We start from the raw sequence: 20620 nt of genomic DNA on the forward strand, positions 1-20620 counted from the left end.
TGCCATTTTGGGGTTGGAGTGCCTTTGCTGGCCATAAATTCACTTTGGTAGAAGAAAAGAAGATTAATAAAAATAACAGACCAACATTTTGAGTGTTTTCATACATTTGTCCTTACCTTACAACCATTCTGCAGTGAAGCAGTTTGCCTCTGCTTTCACCAAAGGAGTTTACATACAAAATGATTATTTCTTTGGGATATATCATCTGTCAAGATGGGGTCATGAATTAATGACTCACATTTAAGCCTTTGTAGTTTACAGAGAAGGATGGAGAAAAAAAGGAACAAAGCAGGAGTGTCCAGTGGTCAGTCTCGTTAACTGACCCCATCAGCACATCATATGCCTCTAGATCCATCTACAGCATACAGGTATAAATGTGGCATTCCAATAACAGATTACCAAATTATCTGAGAACATGATAGTTACTTGTATGGCATCAGGATTTTTTGTTTTTTACCCTTTTCATCAAACTGGCCTTCATCTTCCAAATATTTGTGGTTTGAAAGGAATCCAGGACAAATGCCCTTCCTGAATAATTCCTCACAAGGCAGGTCAGGTACGCATTAATGACCTGTGGTCAAAAAGAATGATGACAGACTTGCAAGGTATAACTGTATGACTACAGAATATGGTCTATTCTAAAAGCAAAATGACAGTGAACGACAGGAAATTGTATCAATCATGTTAACTGCAGCACAAACCTCACTTTCAAGTTTAGCACCAGGTTTGAGGCGTTCCAAATCCCAGGTAAAGACCTTGTACGGGCCAACTTTACTGCAAAGTTTCCCACCCATTTTCCTTGCCCATATGTCTTGCAAAACTATAGAGAGATAGAGAAGAAAATCTTGAACAAATGTTATTTACATGTAGGAGAAATTATGAAGGAAAACACATACAACACTTACCTGAAGAACAAGGTATTTGGGGGGAATGCTGTACGACCAACTGGGTGGCAGGACTGAAGGTAGGCTGGGGGTCAAGGCCAGGTAAAGGTGGAGACTGGATGGCAGGACTGGAGGTAGGCTGGGGGTCAAGGTCAGGTAAAGGTGGAGACTGGGTGGTATGACTGGAGGTAGGCTGGGGGTTAAGGCCAGGTAAAGGTGGAGACTGGGTGGCAGGACTGGAGGTAGGCTGGGGGTCAAGGCCAGGTAAAGGTGGAGACTGGGTGGCAGGACTGGAGGTAGGCTGGGGGTCAAGGCCAGGTAAAGGTGGAGACTGGGTGGCAGGACTGGAGGTAGGCTGGGAGTCAAGGCCAGGTAAATGTGGAGACTGGGTGGCAGGAGTGGAGGTAGGCGGGGGGTCAAGGCCAGGTAAAGGTGTAGACTGGGTGGCAGGACTGGAGGTAGGCGGCGGGTCAAGGCAGGCAGCAGAAATGGATTTTGAAGATGGTGGGCCAGCAGGTGTTGGATTAAAAATAACAGAACACTGTGTTCCAGGATGCATTACGACATGAGGGAGGGGCATGGAAAAAGGCACATTGAGAGGTAGTGGTACATGCTGCAGGGAAAGGTGTGTATAGGGCAGGGTAACAGGGTGGAGGAAAGGCATGAATCTGAGAGGTGCTTGCAGAACAGGGTACTTGGGAGGAACGTGAGAGACTAAAGGCACAGTAGCAGGAGGGCAAAACTTTTGAACTTTTAGTGGAGGATCCTCCAAAAAATTAATTAAATGGTCAATGTTGATTTGGGGAATTTGTTCCCCCACCAAATCAATGGATTTGCCCTCCACTTTTATAACGGTGTAGGGACCCAAATAATCTGTATCGGTTTTGCGGGATGCATTCTTCATCTGCCATTCATGTATTGTTTTATCAGTTGAATGGTCACTTTCATACCCCTGAATTGTGCCATTTAATCTTTCAACCAGTCCATTGGTCTGCGGGTGGTATGGGGAACATAAACTTCTTTTAATGCCAAGTACTTGGCAGACAGCCATATTGATCTATACAAACCAACACAAGACTTTAATTATTAATATTTTTCCAATTATTCAAATCTTAAAGGAGTAATTATCTAACCTTGTTCACAAATGTTTTGCCTTGATCAGTCAAAAACCTTTTTGGGGCACCAAAATCTGTAAAATAGCTTGACAGTGCAGGCTGTTACCTCCTCAGCACTCTTAGTCTTTAGTGGGAAAGCCTCACACCACTTTGTGAAATAGTCTACCATTACACAAATGTACTGGTAGCCCTCTTTAGTTGGTATGAGCTTTCCCACTAAATCCATGCCAACAATGTCCCATGGCTCAGCCACCTGACAAAAAAAAAAAAAACATTATTACTTTCTTAAAGTGAGAATATTCTTCATTAAACAAACACACAACTTTACCTCAATAGGGGTATATTCAGCTTTGTCCTTAATTTCAGCTTGTTTTTTTCTGGCATGCTGCACAGTGCATAACCTAAAACATTTTTGTTTAATTTAATTTTGATAGAGCTAGGAAAGTATTAAGACATGAATGTTAATTGCATTCAATTGCAGTCACCCAGGTTTTAATATCAATGGTTATGGTAGGCCAATAAAACCTTTTACTAATGGCATCAGATGTCTTCTGAACACCACAGTGTGCACCAATCGGACTGCTGTGGAACTCATCAAATACCCGTTTGGCCTCCTCTGTTGAGTCCAAAACTTTGGCCAGTACACCCTCTCCTCTTTGCAGTATATAGTATAAAACCTCATCTGAAAGTAGTTAAAAGTTTTGGTAATGAAGAGACTGTCAGAGAAATCACTAAGTGTGACTTCACTCACCCTTGATTGTGAAGTTCTGTGCCCTTCTAAGAAGGACATATTTTTCAATTTTAGAAACTCCATGGGGAACCTTTCCAGATTTTTTTTAACTCGTACAAGGTTTGAAACATTTCCTTATCCATATTGACAGCCAAAATGACAAATCAAAGATGGGTAGGCTTATTTATATGAATTGTGATTGAGACTCGTTATTCTTTTAACACATCTCCATAGATAATTGGATGTTGAATGCTTCACTAACTATCTGTAATGAACCATTTTTTTTTTTTTATTGGCCAGAGCTGTGTTCAATTAAGAATTGAACAGAAATTCAAGTTACAAAAAAAGTTTATCAGGAGTGGTTGATCATGGGCATATAATTAAAAAAGTAGTGTAATTTAAAGAAGAGCATACCATGTTAATAATATAATACATACATAAAGTAATCTAAATATCCTAAACACTATCTAGACTGTTTAAATTTGATAAACAAAAAGCATCTCCCTCAACACATTTATGTGTAAAATGTATTTTTTTATTTTTTTTTATTCTTGCATTCATTAACTGAAAATTACTTTTAGGGGCTGTTTACACCTGGCCACTTCATGCGTTTTCTCAGATCGGATAGCTATATCTGATTTATCAAAACGATTCCATATACACCTGATCACATAAATGTGTTTTTGCAAAACAGATATAAATCCGATCTTCAATTCCCGCGCTATATGCAAATTTAATGGAGTGCACGTCACGAAAGCAACAGATATGAGCTGCATTTTATTGATCATCAGCTAAAATTTTCAAAATCAAAGACCGCAACAAGAGAAAGCGGCAACAGCCCTGGTAAGATCATTTCGTTTCTTTACTTTTAATGATGATGATTGTGTGTTAAGCGTCTGCGTCACTTTGATTTACGATAGTTTGCACGTTGGCTTAATGAATAGATGCTCAGCTTCTCATCTGCGGTGATGCGTGTTCCAGTAGCGTCGTCATATCTGGCTATAACATATAACGCGCTCTCACACGTTTATTTTTTTAGCATTTTTGGGAGTAGTACAATTTACATATGTGGTTTCAACAACCAGATGCATTTACACTTGTCCAGTTTTGTCTGGAATGCGGCCCAGACCACCTCCTAAAGTGGTTTGAGCGATCGGATTCAAATCCGTCTCAAATGCGTTTCGGAGGGCATTTACACCTGGTCTTTTCACGATCGGATAGCTATCCGATCTGAGAAAACGCATGAAGTGGCCAGGTACACAGCCCCTTAGATAGTGTCATTTCTGACCTATACATTTCCTTAATTTTTGGTATACCCGAGGCTTCTACACCAATGTGTTTTTGTGTTCACTTATTTAGACAGATGACATAAGAATGATAACATTACTAAACTGATAAGATGTAGGCCTAATTTTTGTTTAACCCTCTGGGGTCTAAGGTGTTTTTGGGGTACTTGAGATTTTCTGACATGCCCTGACATTTGTGCTTTTTTCAGTTGCTTATAAACATATTAATGGCAAAGGTATGATTACACTCTATTTAGCACAAACAGGGCTACCATAATATGTGAGCAACATGTATGTACATGTTTGTATTTTTGAGAGAATAATGTTTATGCATGGTTATTGAAAAAACTAAAAACTAAAGTTTCTGAAATAAGGCCACAAAACACATACTAAATATGTGTCCACAAGACTTTTGACTAATGGATGTCGTCACCTAGAGTTTTTTCTTCAAAATGATTTGAAAATCATCCTGCCTAATCATTCACATAAAACAATACATTGATTTAAATTTTGCAAGACACTTTCTGTTTGTAAAGGCAATATGCGAGTGGGCGTCAACGATCCAACATACATATATATATATACTGTATATATATTCTACCAAATTGGTTCACAGTTGGAAGCATCTCAATTTTTTTTATTTTTCCACAAATTGTGCTTGCAAATTGTATAATATCCAAGGAAAACATGTCTAGTAACTGTGCAGTTAATTCTCATACTGTATTTTCAGTTTTGGAATATGTATCCTCTCCCCAAATTTGTCACTAATAAAACACAATACAAATTATTTAAAGGTCCCGTTGCATGCGATTCCATGTTTCAAACTTTAGTTAGTGTGTAATGTTGCTGTTAGAGCATAAATAATATCTGTAAAATTATAAAGCTCAAAGTTCAATGCCAAGCGAGATATTTTATTTAACAGAAGTTGACTACAAAAAACGGCTCGATTGGACTACACCCCTCTACATCCTGCATTAGTGACATCACCAGAACCGTTTCTTGACTAACCTCCGCCCACAGGAATGCTCCCTCAACTCTACTGGCTACTTGCGCACTTCTTATAACTTAGCCTACTGTGTTTACTCAGCTCTTACGGTGATTTTCTGAAGTAAAACTGACGCTTCATCTTTTGTGTGGTGTACAATAAACTTTAATAAACTCATCAGTACATGTTTGATCATCATTCAGACAGCAGACTTGTAGGCTATTAATAAATAATGGATACATAGCCTACAAGCAGATGACAAATAAGTTATAATAACCGTAATTAAACTACTAAACCATACCTGTTTCATCTCTATACAGCACTCTGACTCTGTAGGCATTATTGTCCGACTCGAAATGAACGCCGTTACAGAGAGTTTCTGATATTATCATCATTCCGTGAGATGAATTTTTCCTGACAGACTGAGCACGAGCTCATGAAGCTCCGCCCCCTGTGTCGTCCAGCAGCACCTCATTTGCATTTAAAGGGGACACACTGAAACGGCTCGTTTTTCTGAGCCCCAAAAAATGTCAATTTAAACATGCTGTAAAAAATGATCTGTTGGGTATTTTGAGCTCAAACTTCACATACACACTTTGGGGACATCAGAGACTTATTTTACATCGTGTGAAAAGGGGCATAGAACGGGACCTTTAAAGAAAAGGCTTATATTTACCTTTTAATAGTTTGTTTACATCTACCTTGTAAATATATATATATATTTTATTATTAAAAAGGTTACAATTACAACAACAATTTAAGTGTAATCTTTCTTTGTAAAAACTAAAGTATACATTTTATCATACATATTTCAAAGTTAAGGATTCATTACTTTGTATATAGCCTACATTGGAACAAACACTATAAGAACATTTTCGATTATTTTAGACAAAACACTATATTTAACATATGAGCAAAAATTGGCAAACAAAAGCTTATTTGAGGTGGCAGATATTTTACAGTAAAAAAGTATAATCTATCCAAAACTAGTCAACGAAATGTTGTCTTTCGTTTTTATTATAAGAAATATAAATGTTAATTTGCAGTTTAATACGTTGCTTATACAAATACATTTTATTTCAACATATTTCAGGCGATTTTTACTCATCTCAGTATAGCAGCTATAATTATTATTATTATTATTATTTTAAAATACTTTTTTACTGTGCAATTTTTTTCTAATTTCTTTGAGTTAGACCGAACTTTTATTTTGGTGGGTTGTAGACATTTGAGTTTCTGTGTGTTTTAATAAACTATTATTATTATTATTATGCCTACTTGAAGTATACTCTACTGTGCAATAGTAATATATTTCTGTTATAATTCTTCAAGTTATACTATACGAACTTTTATTTTGACAGGTTGTCGTAAAGACATAACAGTTTCTGTGTGTATATGAAACGAATGAATGACGATAGTTTTGTCAAATGAAATGGTGAAATTCGCATGAAGTCACTCTCATAGCAGCTCTGCGATGAAGTGCACATGTGTAGCCTACATCATGTCTCAATACAGTGAAACACTGAAAACACCACAAGCGTGAGTCACGTGTGCTTCTGTGTGTGTGGGTGGGTGTAGTGGAGCACACATTGAGCGCTCATTCCCAGAGACGCGTAGAACAATTGCAGTCTCTTTTAACTTTAATATTCATATACACTAGTCCATATCGAGATTTGATTCATTGTACAGCACTACTTTAGATTTATTCATTCAAAAATAGCCAAATTCCGTGACGTTCTGCTTTATACAGCAAGTTCCATTTGTTACATGGATTCCGCGATTCGATCCATGTCGCTTCGCAAACACAGACGGGGTGAATTTATGAATGAAAGTGTGAAAGTTCTGACAAACGAAGTTGTTACGTATCCTCAAGCTTTTTTAAGTGGGTATACGGAAATCCTTGGCCTTTTCTAGTGGGTATACGGCGTATACCTGCGTATCACGTAGACTACACAATAGAGTTTGCTAAAAGTGGATCATTCATTCACACACAGAAACGCGATTCAAATTTAAACCGTCTTTTTGCGAGTTGTGATAAACAGCGCGCATCTCTGCCGTTCATTCATTCACACACAGAAACGCGATTCACTTGAGAATGAAAAAAACGTACTATAGTATTCCATAGCGATCCGTTGCTCCTCGAAATACCCGCACTTCTGAGGTACATTTTCCATTATTATTATTACGATAGTATTATTCCTCACAGCGCTGCGAGACGGTGGAAACAAGTACAATTATCTGAATAAACTTGATGTGTTTTCTCGAGCTGATATGGGGGCATTCACAGGTTTGCATGGATCGCCTCAGTCATTTGCGTTTGAATAGCGTGCGCTCTCCGTGGGCAGAGTCACATTAAAAATAATGAGCTGAGATGAAAACGACTGACATCTCTCTCTTTTCATACATTACATAAACTGAGATTTTTTTTATATATATATATATATATAAATTACTTCATTCAAAAGAAGAGAATTCAAGCTTCATGCCTGTGTCTGTATGTCTGTTTGACTGAGTATTTGCTGAGTTATTGTTCATTTTCAGACGCGTTTCAGAATTGACTTCACTGACAGAGAGAAAGCAGAACTCACATCATGTTTATTTTTCTTTATTTGGCAAAAAGCACAACACTTTGTTTTTATTGTGAATATACACAAAAATAATACACACTTAACAGGATCGATTGATGTATGAAACTTGTTTGTAAGATCAAAGTCAACAGAGTATTTTGAGTCTCGTTTGAACTGATAGGAAAAAAAGCGAGCAAATCACGCCGGCGCAGGCGCGCTGGAAGCTGTCTCATGGAGGGGGGGCTGGGGGCTGGGTTGGAAAATATGTGACGTCATTATGTTGTGGCCAACGACAAGACATGAAATTTCTCTGTACTGTATATGTGTTGTAGCCATTAAAGAAAACATTTAGTTTCATATTTATGCTTAAATATTAAAGGCTAATGTTATTTTTTTATTTAATCAATGTTGATTATGAAAGTGAGCATATGCAGAATGAGAAAGATAAAGATACATCATGAGATGTGCAATATATCTGGAGACGTGGAGTGGGTAAGACATGATTTTTACCACTTCATTGAGTTTTGTTTTGTAGAAAGACTATTTTTAAAAGATTTTTGTTTTGTATAAATTGTATAATAATTTTGATCAATGTTTTATCAACCAAATGCCTGTATTTAATAAATAAGACGCAAATATATAGCAGACAATGTAATAAGGTGCCGACACGATCACTTGCATTGCACGTGAACTGGAGGGCGCCGAAACTCAGCTTGTGCATCACAGATTTTAGAAATATAGGCTATCTATTATAGAAAGCTTGAAAAGTCTAAAGTCTTTTAAACGTAAATATTCAAAACGAAAAGAAATAGGCTATTCTCTGATTATATAATCCATATGGAATGTGTATTTCACATGCATTTCTCTCTGGCGTTCATGGCGAGTCTGCATCGTCAACTCCATCTTTGCAGCATCACAGAAAACACCAGTTTATTAATAAGCAATTAAATGTCTCCTTGCTATTTTTGACACATTCATAATTTTGCCAGTTCTTTGTGGCAATCTTTATGCGTGTGGCCATGCGCTTGAGTGCGGCTATATTATGTACAGGCTACACGCTCATTATCATGTATATAGACTATTTAAGTAATAAAATTAATATAAAGGGGCAATTTGTACACTAATCTACTAGTCGACTAGAAAAAACTTTAGTCGGAGGCAGCCCTTATTCCACGTATTTTTGAACCAGCAGGCCATTCTGGGTTGAGCGAGCGACCCTGAGCGGAATGAGCGAGCGAGCGGAATATTCAGAAATGCACTCTCCACTCACGTGCTCTGAACGTAACAAAGCATGACAAATTAAAACTTGATTTCATTTTCTCCGTAGCTTGAACACTCACTTCATTAGGCATAAGAGAGTTAGTTAACGCTGTCCATTTATTTATTTTTATTTCACGTTTTTAATGTACAATATTATGTTAGTTCACAGCCCCCCACTTGGGGGTGCTGATGCTATGACGAGGGGGCTGCAGCCCCCGCAGCACCCCCCTTCCCGCGCTACTGCGCCGGCGCGATTGTCGACCCCAGGTTACAGTTATAAATGAGAAATGGGACACACTGCGGTCTCACAGACTTAACGGACATGCGCACGCGGCAGCCATTGTAAGTCCACAAGACCGAAAGTGCACATGAAGTGTGCCATTTGGGACAGGGCCTAAGACGCAGTGCCGTCGCTGCTCTTTGATGTGAATGCTCAATTGCGCATCAATAATAGTCACACGGACGTAGCTGTTCTAGTTCTATTGCACGCATAATCTCGCTGCAATACGTTTTTATCAAGTAGAATAATACAGCATAATCATGCACATAGTCTCAGCTATGACTTTTTGCTATTTATTTCAGAGGGAAAAAAATCAACTGTGCAACGAGTGGCTTTACATAAAGTCAGCTCGAGAATTTGTCTGAATACATACATAGATCCGCCTACTTAACCAGTGTATATCGTAATGGTCCAGTGGTAGAACTTTCGCCAAGCGTGTCAGAGGTTCTGGGTTCGAATCCGCACTCGTATATATATATATTTTTTTTTTTTCGTATAACGTTAGTTATTTTTTTTCCCATTAAAACCGATTATGTTCATCAGTGGTTGTATATCAAGCAGGGACACATTTGTGTGCATTATGTTAGAGTATCCGCAACGGACTGAAGCGCGCGTCCAAATGAAGACAGTGCGGCGTGTGCGCGAGCCACACAAGAAAACACTGTATCCGTGCCACTGATCGCAGCTGCAACGAGCACTTTGATCCCTTGATAAAAAACACATTTCAGCGCTAGATCGTCTCTTATTTAAAAGAAAAACGAACGAAATGAATGCTCTGCCAGTTTACTGGAGATGTTTATTTGTAGAATTGTTACATTCGTGCTGCGAGATGTTTTAAAAAGTGGTGGGGACAAAAACAAAACAAAAAACCCCCCAAAAAAACAGCAGGATTGCGAGGCCCCCTAGTGGCGCGAGGCCCTGTGCGGTTGCACAGTCTATGCGACGGCTCTGCTAAGACGCGATAGGGCTGTAGCAACGTTGTTGCGCGACATTCAGCAACTGAGAGACGACATTCTGACCATTTTTAGCGCAATTTTCCACCGGACAAAATTGCGATTGTTAACTCATGATTTCTGTTCTGTCTGTGCGCACCAATCTTGCACTTCTATCTACTCCTCAACCAGACCACCTAGAGACTTCGGGTTTTCGGCATTATGTTAAGGAAGGAAAAAATTCTGTTTTTTGCAAATTTCTCGGCAACCATAATAGCTATTGAGTTGAAACAAATTGCAATCGATAGCTTCTAAAATTTACAATAATATTAGAAAAAAGAATTGATCAAAAATCTTTCCTTTATGCTTCAAAAATTAATTAAAACTTTATATGAAGGGAAATAAGAAAAATATTGCCTTTTCACCTATAAAACTATTGTTCCACAGAAATACGTAAGGAAGGTATTCACAAGAGTCATGAGCACAATTAATTCCACTGAATTACGGCAAGAAATCAATGAAGGTATCGATCAAGATTTGGAGAAGGAGCAAGAATATATGAGAAAACGACAAGAGGTTGTTGCAAAATAAATGGAAGAACGTTCAGCAAAGCGACAAAAGATGGCGACATCCACACCAACGGCTTCCTCATCAGGCGTATCTGATTTCTACGATGACTCGTGGCTTTCAGAGGATGTTTTGGCAAATATCTCGAAAGCAGAAGAAGAGTTTACAAAGTCACAAGCCAATAGTCAAGCAGAAAAGAAGGAAGAATCTGAAGAGGACAAAGCAGAAAAGGAAGCTGATACAGAGAAAATTGAGGATATTTAGTGAACACAAGATGTAAAAAATAATGAGCTAATAAAAAAAATGATGTTCAACTAGTCAAGTGATTGTGCCTTTTTTATTATCCATTGCTGATTTGATTTCAGAAAGTTCATTTCAATTTCAAGAGAAAGTTATATTCTCGAGCAACTTATTTTCTCTTTCATTTACTATCTCTTAGTGTTGTGATCCCATGACGTGAGAAAATTGTTTTTTTTTTTTATAATGCTAGATAGACCTATAGATATGATATCCCCCATTTAGCATTTTATGTTTTGAGGTTAATTTTTAATTAGTCAGATGTTAGATAATTATATACTTTTTAAAATTTTGTTTATCCTTATTATTATTTAATGGGGCTATCAGTAAATTAGCCTAATCATAATCAACACCTGCATGTGTAAACTTTGAAGAGTAAAAATGACAGAAGGTTACGTTAATTCAACTTTATTAAAACTGCATAATGGTAGGCCTTATCAAATAGCACTTCCAAAAGTCACACATTTGTGAAAAAAAAGAAAATACTAAATGACTGAGTATAATAAATAAACCATAAAAAAGCAAAGCTCAGACCATTTAATGAACAAAACCGGGTTCTGTACATGGCAGACAGGGGAGCGTAGTCGAAAAAAGCCCGTTGATAAAGGTTGGTAACAGAATCAGTCCAGGAAACATCAACAAATCCAAAGGAGCAAAGACTAAATAGCAGACAAATCAAATGAGTGAAAAACTAATCAGTGTGAGCGAGGCTATATGAGAGGAGATAAAACAATGTTTGATTAAACAATGATACACTGTTGTATCGCTGTATATCATAAACATTCTGGGTTGTGTTTCCCAAAAGCATCATAAGCCTAAGTAGACCACACAACCATTGCCACCAACGGTCTCCACAATAAACTTAGCTCATGATGCTTATGATAAATCTAATCCTGTATAGTATCAATTACATCAAAAACACATCTATTTGGATGCTTTTATAATGCATATAATTTTTTTGCGAATTTCAGGAAAATTTAAACCATAAACAAGAGGGTTCAGGATGGGTGGAACAATAAGAAACTGCAGTGAAAGAATAATTGACAGGCCTAGAGGGAGATCCAAAGTTGCGACCCGACTCAAAGTGACCTCACAAAAAAGAGCAATAGAGAAATTTAAAAGGATCACTATGTGTGGAATGCAAGTCTGATATGCTTTTCTCCTGAACTCTGGTGAACTTTTTGCACAAATTATAAGAATTTTAACATAGGAATATAATATAAAACTTAAAGGCATGATAACAGTTGTGGTCATTGTGAAAAAGCCAAAAACATTATTAATAATAGTGTTTGCACAAGAAAGCTTGACAATTTCCCAGTTGTGACAATACACTTTCCACAGTTTGTTACCACACATAGTCAGTTTGGCATTTAATATAGCACCAATACCAATACAAAGCATTGGATAAATCCAGCTTATAGCTATTAAAACAGATACAATCCTGGGAGTCATTATGCTGTTGTATTGTAAAGGTTTACAGATTGCTACATATCGGTCAAATGCCATTAACATTAATGTTGTATTTTCATTTGATGCATATGAATAAATGACAAAAGCCTGTAAGAGGCATGCTTCATGGGACACCAAGTGTGTATCAGACAGCAAGTCTGTCAGTAACCTTGGGAAAAAAGCAGCTGTTCCAAACACAGAGTTGATGGACAAACATGCAATCAGAATGTACATGGGCAGGTGTAAAGTCCTTTCCAGACAAATTGCAAGAATTATAAAGGCATTAAAGAATATAATAGCACAGTATAAAATAATTCCCAAACTGAAGAAAGTATATTTTATGTACCCAATATTTTCAAACAACATCAAGTAAAAATATGTTCCATTTTCCATTTTTCGTTAAGCAAAGGATGGATTCATTGACCTGAGGATGAAAGAAGACACAGTTCACGTGAATTTTACCTTTAAAAAAGATAGTTTGGTAACACTTTATTTTACATTGTCCTTGTTACATATGCTACATGTAGTTAATATAGTAATAACTATAAATTATGCATAGGTACACGCAACTAACCATAAACCTATTCTTAATCCTAACTCTAACCCTACAGTAAGTACATTTAGTTAATTAATATTACTCTGCACCACTGCATTGTAACAAGGACACCTTAAAATACGAGCTTAAAGTGTAACCAACTGTTTTCATGCTTATCAGCTTTGTATTACCATGTGAATATTAAATATTTAGTCAGTTTAACAACATGTACATGAAATTGCATTACCAGAAATACCTTCTGTGATATGATCTTACATTACCATCACTTTATCTTTAGAGAATGTGTAAATGTGCAGAGAATTAGGTCTAGCCTATGTGCACTCTATTTAGAAGACCTAAGAATAACCATACATGCTTTTTTTATATAGCATAAAACAAGTCTCTGAAGACCTCTCTCCTGTGGCTTGACTTGCATAAACAGCACACCAGAGGTTTTCCTTAACTAAAAACATTAAAAACGTGGCACAGTGGGTAAAAATATTGTTACTCAGGCCCTGTTTACACGAGAACGCTCGCGGGTGAAAACGTAAAAATATTTTATCAGATGTGCCTTTCGTTTAGACGGCGACGGCGTTTTTGGGGCTTAAAAACGCAAAAAAGTGAAACCACCCTCCAGAGTGGAAATCTTAAAAACGCTCCACCGTCGTGTTTCCGTCTAAATGGTAAAAACGCAAAAGTCTGCTAGACAGTGAAGGCACCGATCAGTGCTTCACATTGCCACCTAGCCGCCTGGAGTGCATACTACATTGAATTTCACACACTTTTGCGTCACCATATGCACGCAGATTTCCCCCCCATAACGCTCGTCTAAACGCAGAATAAAAAGTGATCACTTTTGCGTTTTCTCTTCAGATCGTTTCCGTGTAAACGTAGCCTCAAAATGGTGTTCTTCTGACTCTTTGCACCTGCAGTTGCCTCAGAACCTCGCGCAGGTTTGCAATTGCAACGTTGTTGACCCCGGTGCAGAGGTGGAAAGTAACTAATTACAAATACTTACAGTACTTGAGTAGATTTTACATTTTTTTCTACTTTCTTGAGTATAATTAAATTGTGGTACTTTTACCTTTACTTGAGTTTAATAAAAAAAAATAACGTATTCAACTTCGCTACATATATTTACAAAGTACAAAGTACTTTGACAAAGGTGCCGACAGAGTAATAGGGCAAGCTAGCTGGCATTTCACAGTCACTTTTCAAACTACAGCGGTGGAGCCCTGCGCTTCAGCCAATAACAGACAGATCTGAAGTGCTTCAGCCAATTACAGACAGGTCTGACTCGGGTGCAAAACCAATCAAAACTTCCAGTTCGGCTGGGGGGCAGGCTTTGACATTATATCATTGGCGCTCGTATTTTGAATCAGTATCACTAACATTTCAATATTTCATTGAACTTAAGTGAGCTATGCTCATATTCTGATTTTAATTATGGCAACTCCTGAAATGGGTCATCCCATTGATAATACCAGAGCACTGATCAGTTGAGGTAAATAAATAAAAAACTCGGCTCATAACATGGATGCAGTTATTGCATGGACGGAGCAAGAACAATGTAAGTGTCTAAAATACATGCATATAGTTCAATTAAATGGTAAAGCTCGACCTTCTTTAACAATACAGTTAAACTAAATACACGAAGCAAACTTGTACAAACAGTGTCGAGTGGAGAAGGAGACAGAGAGCGAACGGAACAGAGTATTACAGAGCGCACAGAGATCTATATGAGAGAGAGACAGAATAACTTCATAAATAGCATTATTATTGTATTGTTTTAGCACTTTTATGATGGCAAGCAGTAAAACATTTATAGCAGGAACAAGTTCTGGAACAATTACTGGAAAATGACGAGGAGAAATCCGGAGCAGACAGCTTTTTCACAGATGACAAAATATTTTACCAGGATGGGGAAGATCCATTTGAGGACTGGTATGTAACTTCAAATAACCTCTTTATCGTTATAATTTATTGTCTCATACATCTTGAGTATGTGTATGTATTGGATTTTTAGTCAGAGAGAGATTGAGACATGAAATGTTTGTTTTAGTGTACTATACTCCCCCTTCCCTGTAAGCTCAATTCAAGAGTGGTGTGAAATTTGTTTCAATAGACTGACTTACCACCTCCCCCTTCACTGTAAGCTCAGGTCAAGAGAGGTGAAATGTGTTCTCTTACGAGAGATTCTCTCGTACTGCGTAGAATACGCTAGGGGAAAATCCTTTTCCACGAGAATACTGAAGCCAAAAAATTATCCTTAATTTTGTATTAATGTAAAACGCGTTGCGGCAGCATACAGACATAGGCGAGGCAGCTTGCGCGCCTATTGGCTGGTCTGCTGGCAACTGCTTAAGCCTATCGAGCGAAAGCTGCTGTTCAGACAACGTCTCAGTGGTGTCCTACATAAATCGCCAGGGCGGCCTCAGGTCCCTGACTCTGTACAGGCTAACCAGGCGCCTCCTGATATGGGCCCGCAGAAACCTGCTCTCGCTGAGAGCAGCGCACGTGCCAGGGCTCCTAAATATAGGACCAGACAGACTGTCCAGGAACCAGGTTCCGACAGGGGAATGGTCTTTGCACCCACAGACAGTCCAGCTGCTGTGGAAGAAATTCGGCAGAGCGGAAGTAGACCTGTTCGCGTCTCAAGAAAACGCTCACTGTCCAGAATTTTTCTCGAAGAGCAAGGACGCGCTGACCCACGAGTGGCCTTGCCGTCCTCTCTACGCTTTTCCCCCCGTCTCCCTCCTGACTCAGGTGGTAGAACGGGTCAGGGAAGAAGGATGCTCAGTGCTGCTTGTAGCCCCACTTTGGATGAGCCAACCTTGGTTCCCAATTGTGATGCAGTTAGCGAACACCGCCCCGTGGCCAGTGCCTCTGAGGAGGGACCTCCTCTCTCAAGCCAACGGCTCGATCTGGCATCCTCACCCAGAGCTGTGGTCCCTCCATGTGTGGGCCATCAACGGGTACCCGCTGACCTCCCACAGGGAGTGTTAAACACTATCACACAGGCCAGAGCTCCGTCTACGCGACGTCTCTATGCCTCAAAATGGTCAGTGTTCTCTAGCTGGTGCACAGCTCGTGGTGTGTCACCCCTGCATTGCGGTGTGACGGAGGTTCTCTCCTTCCTACAGGAGCTGTTGGATAAGGGCAGGTCCCCTTCCACGCTCAAAGTCTATGTAGCGGCCATAGCAGTGTTCTCTTCGACCACGCTTGGCCAGTCTATTGGAAGGAACGATTTAGTTATTCGCTTCCTTAGAGGAGCTAAGAGACTGAATCCTCCCAGACCTCCCACAGTCCCTATATGGGACCTTTCTACGGTACTGGAAGCCATGAAAGGTCATCCATTCGAGCCCTTGCAGAAGATTGATCTTAAACACCTGTCTTTCAAGACGGCGTTTCTACTGGCTCTTACACATAGAGGACTTACACGCGCTCTCAGTAAGCGCGACATGCATGGAATTTGGGCCGAATGACTCTAGAGTTATACTCAAACCTAAGCACGGTTATGTTCCTAAATCCCTCAATACACCGTTCAGAGCACAGGTCATCTCCCTGTCTGCTCTGCCGGTCACTGAAGGAAATATGGACGAAAGCTCCCTTTGCCCAGTCAGGGCGTTAAGAGCTTATGTGTCTCGCTCGTCTGTTTTTAGACAGACGGAGCAGCTCTTTGTTTCGTTCAGCGGGCGTTCTAAGGGACTAGCCGCTTCGAAACAGACCCTATCCAGATGGGTAGTGGACGCAATAGCGCTAGCTTACACAACCAAGGGCATGCAGTGCCCGCTGGGTGTCAAAGCGCATTCCACGAGAAGCATGGCTTCATCGTGGGCCTGGTCAAGTGGGATTGCCTTGCAAGATATTTGTATGGCGGCAGGCTGGGCCTCTCCGTCTACATTTATAAGGTTTTAGAACCTAGAGGTTCCCGCACTACAGGCCAGACTTCTGTCGGTCTAGTATGGCCAAATCTCATAAACTGACGCTGTCAGTTATGCAGCTATTGAGTATTGCAGTGCTGCTCTATGCTGCCATAAAGGAAGATAGTGGCTAAACCCCTCCTCTTCCAGGATTCCCTGTGAGTCCCCTGGGTGATTGTGTACTGTATGAACTCCGGGCTGTCGCCCTTGAGTCTATAGTATCAGATCCCAGCATGCACGGCGTTTTACAGTAGGTTCCCCTAGCGTATTCTACGCAGTACGAGAGAATCTCTCGTAAGAGAACGTACTCGGTTACTAACGTAACCTCGGTTCTCTCTAGAGAGAGGAACGAGTACTGCGTATCCTGCCGTGCATGCACACGCTCTGGTTGCTTCGACTATGAAAAACCAGAGATATGAAGCCTGCGAGCGGTATTTATAGACCTAAGCCACGCCCGTTTCGGCGGGACGTGACGCAGAGGGCGCGAAGCGCCCTCATTGGGTCTGACGTCACTCTAGGTCTCGCTCGATAGGCTTAAGCAGTTGCCAGCAGACCAGCCAATAGGCGCGCGAGCTGCCTCGCCTATGTCTGTATGCTGCCGCAACGCGTTTTACATTAATACAAAATTAAGGATAATTTTTTGGCTTCAGTATTCTCGTGGAAAAGGATTTTCCCCTAGCGTATTCTACGCAGTACTCGTTCCTCTCTCTAGAGAGAACCGAGGTTACGTTAGTAACCGAGTACGTTTATAGTGGACAGTGAAGTTTCATAGGGTTACATGAGTTTACAGTGGAGTTATTTTTTCTACAATGAATTTTGACACAAAAAGAAGCTTTCAGTTTCATTGTGTAATTGCTCTCTCCTTTTACATTTATTTCAGTAATGATAATGACCCAAGCACGTCATCTACACCGGCAACAGCTCCTCTGTCACATGCCTGTCCAGTCTTGTGCTGCACATGGGTGTTTTGTTGTTTTGTGCCATGTGCTCTCCTGTCTATTGTCTAGCCCCTCCCATCTTGTTATCTGATTATTGGTTAATTTGTCCCACCTGTCTTTCTCGTTATCCTCCTTTGTTTGTTCCCCTATTTAGCCTCCCTGTGTTTGTAGTCCTGTGCTGGTTCGTTGTCCAAGTTACCTGTTCCTGGTGTTTCCTTCCTGCTTGCTACCGGAGTTTTTGTATCTTGTCTGCCCGTGTCTAATAAATTTCCTCTGCATTTGAATCCTCGTCTCATGTTCAACTATTCCGTGACAGAACGAACCAGCCAACATGAGGACTCAGCAGAGAGAGACATTTGATTGGATCAGTTTTGGGGCGATGGTGGATGGTTTCATTCGTGATCGGGAGAGAATTGCCAGGGAGGTGGTCCCAAGTCCGGTGGTCCCAATTCCGGGGGTCCCGAGTCCGGTGGTCCCAGTTCCGGTGGTCCCGAGTTCGGTGGTCCCGAGTCTGGTGGTCCCAGTTCCGGTGGTCCCAGTTCCGGTGGTCCCGAGTCCGGTGGTCCGAGTTCCGGTGGTCCGAGTTACGGTGGTCCCGAGTCCGGTGGTCCCGAGTCCGGTGGTCCCGAGTCCGGTGATCCCGAGTCCGGTGGCTCATAACACGGAGACCATCCCGGAGGTGACTGCCGTCCCTGACGCACCGCCCAGGCGTCTTGTTCTGCCCGCGCCGCCCAGGCGTCCTGCTCTGCCGGCCCTGCCCGAGCTGCTCGCACTGCCTGCGCCACCCCAGCAATCCATCACGTCTGCTGATCCAGAGACTGTTCACGTCACGTCTGCCGAGCCTGTGTCTTCAGACAAGATGGCCGCCGCCAAGCCTGGGTCTTCGGACAAGATGGCCGCCGCCGAGAGTGTTCACGTCATGCCTGCCGAGCCTGTGTCTTCGGACAAGATGGCCGCCGCCGAGACTGTTCCAGTTCCTGAGCCTGCTGTGTCTGTTCCTGAGCCTGAGCCTGTGTTTGTTCCTGAGCCTGTGTCTGTTCCTGAGCCGGTGGTATTTGTTCCTGAGCCGGTGGTGTCTGTTCCAGTTCCTGAGCCGGTGGGGTCTGTTCCAGTTCCTGAGCCGGGGTCTGTTCCAGTGCCATGGCCGCCCGAGGGGTCGTCTCCGCCGTGGCCGCCCGAGGGGTCGTCTCCGCCCTGGCCTCCCGAACCCTGTGGGCCGCTCTGGCGTCCCAAATGTTTTGTCCCTCCCGTCCCGCCCTCGTCTTATGGAGCGTCTGGTAGCCGCTCCGTAGGGAAGGGGTAATGTCACATGCCTGTCCTGTCTTGTGCTGCACATGGGTGTTTTGTTGTTTTGTGCCATGTGCTCTCCTGTCTATTGTCTAGCCCCTCCCATCTTGTTATCTGATTATTGGTTAATTTGTCCCACCTGTCTTTCTCGTTACCCTCCTTTGTTTGTTCCCCTATTTAGCCTCCCTGTGTTTGTAGTCCTGTGCTGGTTCGTTGTCCAAGTTACCTGTTCCTGGTGTTTCCATCTTGCTTGCTACCGGAGTTTTTGTATCTTGTCTGCCAGTGTCTAATAAATTTTCTCTGCATTTGAATCCTCGTCTCATGTTCAACTATTCTGTGACAACCTCAGCTTCCACCGAGGAGGAGATTGAGCCAGCGAAGCACATCATCAACACCGGCAACAGCACCTCAGCTTCCACCGAGGAGAGAAACTCCAACACGCAGACAATATACACAGAGTGTTCAGAGGCCCACACTGAGCCACTCAAGATCATGCTCCCCATACCGTACAACACCTGAACAACACTGGAAAACCGAAAGCGATCCAGATGTGGCACCCATTCTCCCCAGGTTTGCCCCTGCCAGGCCCCCAGGAGTGCAACTCGATAAATCCAAAGTGTACAATCCACTTGATTTGTTCCAGCATTTTTTCAGCAATAATGTCATCAGACAATTATGCAGTAACACACATAAGCAAGCAACAAAGAGGATAGCACAAGGACTTCAATTCAAATGGACTGATGTCACCCCCACAGACTTCCTAAAATATCTTGCACTTGTTATTTTCATGGGACTGCTAAAACTTGGATCAGTGAAAGCTTACTGGAGGCAACAAAAAAAAAATTTCAGTGCCATTTCCAAAGAAAGTGATGCCAAGGGACAGGTGGTTCTGCATTTCCTCAAACGTGCACATGAGCGATCCGGCTGAGGAGGTTGTGAATGACAGCAAAAAGGGCACATTAGACTATGACCCACTGTTTTGCCTCAAGCCTCTGATGACAGAAAACAAGGCAGCATGCAAGTCCTTTTACCAGCCCAAAAAAAATCTGGCAATAGATGAGAGGATGGTGGCAACAAAAGCCAAAACAGGAATGGCACAGTACATAAAGGACAAACCGACTAAGTGGGGATTCTAACTGTTCATCTTGGCCGACTCTACAAATGGATACACGTCTAGCTTTACAGTGCACATGGGGAAGGCAAAGTTCCCCACTGGCTTTGGACTTTCCTATGATGCGGTTGTGGGCCTCCTGGACAAACCGTATTTGGGAAGTGGTTATCACATTTATTGTGATAACTTTTATACAAGCCCTCAGCTATTCAGACACCTGTTGTCTCTGCACTTTAGAGCCTGTGGTACATATAGAGAGGGGAGGAAGGAAACCCCTAAATCCACTGTGAATGCCCTCTCCAAAAAAATCCCAAAGAGGCACAATCAAATGGATCAGAGATGGTGACTTGCTCTTTGTCAAGTGGATGGACACAAGAGAGGTGTCCATCTGCTCAACCATCCATCAAGCCTACACATCTGAGAAGGTCGCAAGAAGGCAAAAAAAGAGAGATGGAACCTGGGAGAAAGTGAGCA

General features: G+C 41.3%; 1 protein-coding gene across 1 annotated transcript; it reads right to left on the minus strand.

Annotated features, from left to right (window-relative positions):
* Positions 1 to 11827: 11827 nt before the first annotated feature.
* On the minus strand, positions 11828 to 12745 carry LOC311296544 (olfactory receptor 6N1-like; the record flags this gene model as incomplete). The annotated part of the gene is made up of 1 exon (XM_084418372.1): positions 11828 to 12745. One exon carries the CDS (start codon positions 12743 to 12745, stop codon positions 11828 to 11830), a length of 918 nt encoding a protein of 305 aa, XP_084274498.1.
* Positions 12746 to 20620: the final 7875 nt, after the last annotated feature.

This window comes from Rutilus rutilus (assembly GCF_951802725.1).
Source record: "Rutilus rutilus genome assembly, chromosome: 9".
NCBI classification, from domain to species: domain Eukaryota; kingdom Metazoa; phylum Chordata; class Actinopteri; order Cypriniformes; family Leuciscidae; genus Rutilus; species Rutilus rutilus.